Below are 7,831 nucleotides of genomic sequence, written 5' to 3' on the forward strand. Positions count from 1 at the left end.
GGCGGGGCCCGTGGTGGTGGCTGTGGGGGTGTCAGGGCGGGGCCCGTGGTGGTGGCTGTGGGGTGGTTTGGAGCCAAGCCCGGAGGCCGCGCGCACCGGAACATGGTCTGCACATTGACGATGGTCTTGGCGTCCGCCATGTAGTCCTCCTCGGCGCTCATGGTGCTCTCCTTATCCACCACCACCAGGTTGTCGGCGTAGATGATGCCGCACTGCAGCAGGCTGTCCAGGCTGGTGGCGGGACGGGGTCCCCATGCCTGAGGATGTGGCACACTCCCCACCCACAGGCCTCTGGGATTTGGTCAGGGAGGCAGGAGGACCCCAGCCCCCCCACCCCCACCTGCGGTCAGGTGCCACCCCAGACGTTGGAAGAGGAGGGGAGGGTGGGTGTGGAGCCCTCCTGAGCCATGGCTGACCACGCCTTACTTGTCCACGGAGCCCTCCATGTAGTAGACCATGGGGAAGCAGCAGATGGCTTCCAGGAAGTGGTGGTCGGGCCTGTGGGGACAGCGGTTCTGGAGGGGCCCATCCTGCTCCAAGGCCCACCCTCCCAAGGCCCCTTGGGGCCCTACTCTCCATGCACAGAGCTGGACCAGAAAGAGGGCCCTCAGAACCACGGTATGGGCCCTGGGGGGCAGTGCTTTAAGGCCAACGGGCCATTCTTTATTTCGTTCAAGGGGAAACCAAAGCCTGGGAGGGTGGACCTGCTGAGGTCACACAGCCAAGATGACCCTGGGCTCAGGTGTCAGGGCCCTCGGGCCCCCTGGGCAAAAAGGTGCTCAGGAGGAAGAGCCATGTGACCCCCCATCCCTGGGGCTCAAAGTGAGTGGGGCAGGAGGCAAACAGGACAGAAGGAGTGACAAGGGAGGAGGAAGAAAGGGGGAGAGAGGACCAGAGCAGGGGGGACTGGGAGCCACAGGAGCTGAGAGCAGGGAGGAGCTGAGGGCCAGAGGAGCTGGGAGCGGGGAGGAGCTGGGGTTGGGGAGGAGCTGGGAGCAGGGAAGAACTGGGAGTCTGAGGAGCTAGGAGTGGGAAAGAGCTGGGAGCAGGAGGAGCTGGGAGACAGAGGAACTAGGAAAGAGGAGGAGCCGGGAGCGGGGAGGAGCCAGGAGCAGGAGGAGGGGGAAGCAGGGAGGAGAGCCCCACTTTTTAGCAGTGGGAAAGCTGAGAGGACTGGGCCAGAGTCCCCATGCTCCCATGCCCTCTGTGAAGATGAGGGTGGGCCTGGTGGGGGAAGCTGCTGGCTGCAGGTCTGAGGGCCCAGGTGGGCAGGGTGGGCTGAGCCCCGGGAGCCTCACTTGTTGTCCAGCAGCAGGACGATGGGGTTCAGCTCCTTGCGGGACCTGTAGTAGGCCCGCAGTGGCACGATGAAGTTGTACAGCCCATTGCCAGCTGTCTCTGCCGACACGATGATCAGCTTGTTCTTGAACCCATAGGCCTTGGCGTCTTCATAGCTGTTGTGCTTGCAGCCCTGGGGGCAGATGCTGGAGTCAGGGCTGGCTCCTCCTGTGGCCACTGGGGCCCTCTCAGACCCCTCACCAAACAATCCCCGCAAACACCCAACCACCAGCCTCTCAGCCCACAGCCCTTTCATGGCCTACATGCATCTGGTGGGAGCTGCAGGCACTGCCAGACACCACAGCTGTGCCCACAGGTGGCCCAGAGCAGTCATGTCAGGGTGGAAAGAGCGGCGTCCATCGGAACCTGTGGTTTTGGCACGTAGCTAGAGAGCTAGGCATGAGCATAGATACATATCATGTGTGTGCATGCACACATTTTCTTGTTTTGTTCACCAAGAGGCTCAGAGCGGGGATGCCCCAGCAGCATTGAGCACACTACGTGCCCAGATTTTGGTTTCTAAGCATCATTTTCCACTAAAAGGAATCAGGGTTCCTTGGAGAAGCAGTTGATTCCAGAACTGGAGCAGGGGAAGGCCAGAAGGGGGCTGGAACATCTCAGGTTGGAAACACAGAGGAGCTCAAAGGATGAGGGAGTCACGTCAGAAGCACCCAGAAGCCTCTCAAAGGCCCCCACCATGCCCAGTGAACCCGGGGGTCCAAGCATCAGAATCAATAATGACCTGTCAGGGATGATGCCATTGCAAGGGTCAGTGACAGTGACATTTACAACCCACAGAGTCAGCCAGGAGCCCACGGGCTGTAAAGGACACACACACGGGGTGGGGGGACCCCTCCATGGCCGAGTACTAACGCACAGCTGGAGAGAGATTCTGAAACTGGAAACCATCCGCTGATGGCTGGCATGGTGGCTCACGCCTGTAACCCCAGCACTTTGGGAGGCCGAGGTGGGAGGATCACTTGAGTCCAGGAGTTTGAGACTAGCCCAGACCACATAGGGAGACCTCATCTCTACTAAAGTAAAAATAAATAAATTAGCCAGGTGTGGTGGTGCGTGCCTGTGGTCCCAGCCACTCGGGAGGCTGAGGTGGGAGGACCCCTTGAGCCTGGGGGGTGAAGGCTATAGTGAGCTATGATCCCACGACTGCAATCTAGCCTGGATGACAGAGTGAGACCCCATCTCAAAAAAAAGACAAAAAACAAAAAAAACAACAACAAATAATAAAAAAAACCCCAGTGATTGACGCCGAAGCCTCATGTCTACTGGTTTGTTTTCCTGATCTCAACATGTCCCCCACAGAGAAGCTGCTAACTCCAGAAGGAAAACAGTAACTTTTACGGTGGGGAAACCCCGCCTGCCATGAGATCCAAGTTAACATCACCAGTGACCTGACAATGGACCCCCCAAGCTTCCAGGGATGGCCGGCCCCGCATGCAGGCAGTGTCCCACCACCAGGAAGCGTTGGCAAACCCACCCGCCACCAGGTCAGTGGTCCCTGCTCTGCAAAACGATGATGGTCAAGAGACCTCAAGGAACATTCCAGATTGAGGGAGAGCAATGAGAAAGGAGCACTAAAACACAGCGGGACAGGCTCCCAGCAGAGATAACGCTGCCACGAAGGACAAGGAAGGCCGTTGGGGCCCTCGGCGCAATCTGAACTTGGACTGTGGATCAGACACTGATGATGGCCTGGGCCCCCTGTCCTGACGACTGAACTGTGGTTACAAGATGGTCCTTGATCTTCGGAAACGTATGTGGATGTATTAGGGGAAAGGGGAGCGGTGGCTCCAACCTGTTCTCAAAATGGTTCAGAAGGCCGGGCAGAGGAGTTCACGCCTGTAATCCTAGCACTGTGGGAGGCTGAGGCGAGTGAATCACCTGAGGTCAGGAGGGGGAGGCTGAGGCGGGTGGATGACCTGAGGTCAGGAGTTCAAGACCAGCCTGGCCAACATGGCGAAACCCCGTCACTACTAAAAATACAAAAAATTAGCCAGATGTGGCTGGGCGCAGTGGCTCACGCCTGTAATCACAGCACTTTGGGAGGCTGAGACGGGCCGATCACTCGGTCAAGAGATTGAGACCAGCCTGGCCAACATGGTGAAACCCCGTCTCTTAAGAACACAAAAATTAGCTGGGCGTGGTGGTGCATGCCTGTAGTCCCAGCTACTCGGGAGGCTGAGGCAGGAGAATTGCTTGAACCCGGAAGGTAGAGGTTGCGGTGAGCCGAGATTGTGCCACTGCACTCCAGCCTGCACAACGGGAGTGAAGCCCCTCTCAAGTAATAATAATAGAAATAATAATAGCCAAAAAGTTAAGAAAACAGATGCCCCAACACAGAGACCGAGAGAGTGCAAAGGGGACAGGAAGGGACCGTCTGCTGACTCTGGGGGAAGGGTCTGCTCAGCTCCCTTGTTGCATTCATGCAGCTTTGCTAGAAGTTTGCAACAATGTCGAAATGCAAAACGACAAAAGAGAAATCAGGGCAGGTGTGCACAGCCTGGTGCTGGCGTCCGGGGCTGCAGAGCACGGCAGAGCAGCCAGCCTTACCTTGTCCAGCCGCAGGCAGCAGAAGGGGGCTTTCACAGGCAGGAGGTGGCACAGGGTTGGGGAGCTGCCGATGTAGGGCGAGTTGGGGGGGTATCCCTTCACGTACCTGGGAGGAGACAGGAGCCCTCAGCACAGCTGCACGGAGGTGGCTGGCTCTGCTCTGGGGCCCCCCTTGAGCTGGGGGATTCAAAGGCACCCACTGGACCCACAGCCACGCTGCTCGGGGGCACGGTGACCTGGTCTGCCCTCAACCACCTGGGCATCAGGAAACGTTCCTCCAGCTGAGCCTGTGGCCACCATGTTGTGGGGCCTGTCCAGCATTGGCACCCAGGACCCAGTGTGTCCCACAGGGCAGTGCCCAGGCACCTATGCAGGTGCCAAGCCTTAAGGACCCTGGCCTGCCTGTCAGGTCAGCAGTGGCTGCAAGGCCAGGGTTGGGAAAGCTATGACTTGGCCCTGCCAGGGCCTTAGAGGACTGGAGGAGACAGCGGGGTGAGAAGGGCCCTCACTGCTGCTGCCCTCACCCAGCTGTGGGAGGGGCTGGCCATGGGGCTCACCCCTCATCCGGTCAGCCCAGGACCCCCTCAATGGTCAGCCCTTGGCTACTTTGGGGTGGGGCAGAGGTGGGGCGGGGCAGGAGGTGGGGCAGGGCAGGAGGTGGGGGGGGCAGGAGGTGGGGCGGGGCAGGAGGTGGGCTGTGCCCTGGGCCTATCCTTCCCTGAGGGTCTGGGGTGAGACTCCGCCCAACACACACAGTGGAGATGTTCACACATGTACACACATGGAGATGCATGCACAGATAACACCTACAGGCACACTGAAATGCACACATGCGGACATATGCACAAATGCACAACACACACAACATATACACTACACACAGACAACACATACCACACATGACACACACACGACAGAGTGCACCACAAACACACCACACACAAGACACATACCACACACCATACAGACCCAACACACACACAACACATACCACATACACACAACACAAACCACACACACATACCACACGTGACACAAAACAAACCACATCCACACAACACAAACCACATCCACACAACACACACACAGCACATACCACACACACAGACAACACATACCACACACACCCCACACACCACGTGACAACACAAACCACACACCCAGACACACAACACACACATGGACACACAACACACATGTGGACACAACGCACATCATACACACGGACACACAACATATCACACAAGAGCACAATGTACATCACATACTCATGGACACACACAGAACACACCCCCCTTGCACACCCACCCCCATGCCCTACATGGTCTTTCTACCCCCCACACCAGCTTAGACAAGGCCTTCAAGCCACAGGTGAAACCCACAGGGCTCTGTCCACCCACCCTGCCTCCCTGAGGTCGCCAGCACCCCAGGCCAGTGGGGCAGGCACTTGGGCCTTGGGCTGTTACCCATGTGCTTTTCCAGCCAGGCTGCTGTCCCCAGTAGACCACCACCCCGTCCCAGCAGCACCCAACACATACACACGCAACGGCTCAGTGTGGTTTCCCAGAAGCTGGGCTGTCATGACAGCGAGTGGACCCCGCCCCAGAGGCAAAGGCCGGGCAGAGTCAGGCAGCCAAAGGAGGGTGGGCCCTCTGGCCCTGCCGGGGCACTTGTCTGTCCAGCCTGAGGCCAAGAGGCGGAAGTTGCTGAGAACAGACTGGGGCCTCCCATCATGTGAAGCAGGAGGACTTGGCCCCAAGCCCAGGCCTGGAAACAGCTCAAGATGGGCTGTGGTTTCCAGGCCAAGACGCTGCCTTGCCCAGGGGTTGCACAGGGACCCTGCTCAGAGGACACCCACCCCTGGCCAGGCGGGCTGTGACCCTCTGTGCTCCGTGGCACTGAGGGGGAGACCCAGGGCTCGGCGTGCACAAGGATGGCTGGGGTCTGATTCAGAGTGGCTGAGCTGCTGTGGGGCTGGCAGGGTGGGTGGGAAGGGCCCCTCTCCACTGGTGGCCCCGCCAGGTGTTTGACATGCAGCCCTCGCCTCAGTGAGCTGCCTTGCCCCAATTAGCTCTGCACCCCCAGCCCCAACTGAGAAGGGTACAGTCCAGCACACCCCATCCCAGTGACACGCAAGGTGCTCCCGGGGACCACAGTGCTGTGGCTCTGATGTCTGTGTCAGGTCCCCTGAAGACCCCACGGAGCTGTCCGGAAGCAGCAGCTCAGTGCATGGGACACCACCCCACACCCCCTCCCCCCTCCCATCCCCCCACGGAGCCGTCTGCAAGGCCACACTCACTCCACCACAGAGAGCCCCTCGTCGTCCGAGGGTGTCACCTCGTCCTCTGACTGGTCACTCAGCAGGTCACAGGGCAGCAGGGCCGAGCTGTCGGCCAGCTCCAAGACAGGTGCGATGCTGGGTCGCCGGCTGCCTGAGCCGTTCTCCGTGGGCAGTGCCAACTTGCTGCCCCCGCCGCCCCCGACACTCTGTGTGGGCTGGTGCTCTGTGCCCTGCAGGTCCATGGCCACCGTCCCTGGAAGAGAGCTCCGTGCTTGGCTGCAGCCCGACTCCCACCCTCCAGGGCCAGTGAGTTCCCAGAGCTCAGGCAGTCAGCCAGCTGTGGAGACCCCGTCATGGCCTGGCTCCTGTGCTTCAGCTGGGGGGCTTCAATCTCTCTGTGCCTCAGTTTCCCCCTACATACAATGGGGTCAGCAGGTTTTAGGGTGGTGATGTTGAGCAAACACCCAGGGGGCCCCAGTGCCCCATCAGTGCCACCCAAGGCAGCTGCGGTGGCCTCAGTTCCGACTGCCTGAGGAGGGGGTTGGCTGATCCTGGGCTCAGGGGTCTCAGCCTTGGGGGCCCGTGCCGCTGGTCAGCCTGCCTGGTGGACAGGGCCAGGTGGGGCAGCCTGGCCTGTGGGAGCAGACTCAGCCACTCCTGCACCATCCCCAGGCTGCCAGGTAGGGACTGTCGACCTCCGGGTATGGCCCAGGGTCTCTGCGGGTGCGGTGAGGGTTGTCTGAGGCACCCTGGTTTCCTGGAAGCCACCTAGGGGCAGAGGGCCCGCTGTGCAGGTGAAGACAGGGTCAGCTTCTGCCTGGGCCACTGCACAGAGGTGGCAATGCCCTGACCTGGCCTGTGGGTCTGTAGCCTGAGCAGCTTCCTGGCCTGACTTGCTCCCTAACTGTCCCCCAGGAAGGCCTGGCTGGCAAGGGGGCAACGCCACTATGGGTGGTGCCCTCAGGGCCACAAGCCTGCACTTGCTCAAAGGCAGCCTGACCCGGCCTGACCCGGCATGGCACACAGCACCCCGGAGGAGCCTGGAGGCGTGAGAAGAGGCCAAAGCCCTCAGCCGCCTCATTCAGCCAACTCCCAGCCCCGTGGATGCCAGGGCCCCAGGCTATTTGAGGGACACACGTGAAGCAGACCCTCTGGGCTGATGGGACCCTCTGGGCTGATGGGACCCTCTGGGCTGATGGGACCATCAGCGGCCTCTGGCTGAGCTGCCAACTGGTCCTGTGGGCGGCCCCACTTGGACACAGTGAGCGATGCCCGCAAAAGTGGCCACAGGAAGGCTGGGACAACTCCTGTTTGACAGATTCAAAACAGGCCCAGAGAGACGCTACTGGTCCAAGGATGGAGGCACAGGCCAAGAGGAGTTAGGTCTGGTCTCCAGCCCTGATCTGTCCTGCCGTACTCTACCTGGCCTCCAGCCCCGCCCCACCCCGCCTCCGGCCCCGCCCCACCCAGTCTCAGGCCCCGCCCCGCCTGGTCTCAGGCCCACTTCACCTGGTCTCAGGCCCCGCCCCACCTGGTCTCAGGCCCACTTCACCTGGTCTCAGGCCCCGCCCCACCTGGTCTCAGGCCCACTTCACCTGGTCTCAGGCCCCGCCCCACCTGGTCTCAGGCCCACTTCACCTGGTC

At 60.5% G+C, this 7,831-nt stretch overlaps 1 protein-coding gene across 1 annotated transcript in view; it reads right to left on the reverse strand.

Moving 5' to 3' along the window:
• Positions 1 to 7,831, reverse strand: part of KCNT1 (potassium sodium-activated channel subfamily T member 1) — a 51,849-nt gene that overhangs the window by 12,430 nt on the left and 31,588 nt on the right. Inside the window, 5 exon segments of the mRNA XM_032261924.1 lie at positions 97 to 231; positions 427 to 498; positions 1,299 to 1,471; positions 3,907 to 4,012; positions 6,206 to 6,440. Coding sequence (XP_032117815.1) covers positions 97 to 231; positions 427 to 498; positions 1,299 to 1,471; positions 3,907 to 4,012; positions 6,206 to 6,440 — 721 coding nt within the window.

The sequence above is a fragment of the Sapajus apella genome, unplaced genomic scaffold (assembly GCF_009761245.1).
Source record: "Sapajus apella isolate SASKATOON/1434 unplaced genomic scaffold, GSC_monkey_1.0 scaffold126, whole genome shotgun sequence".
Classification (NCBI taxonomy): Eukaryota; Metazoa; Chordata; class Mammalia; order Primates; family Cebidae; genus Sapajus; species Sapajus apella.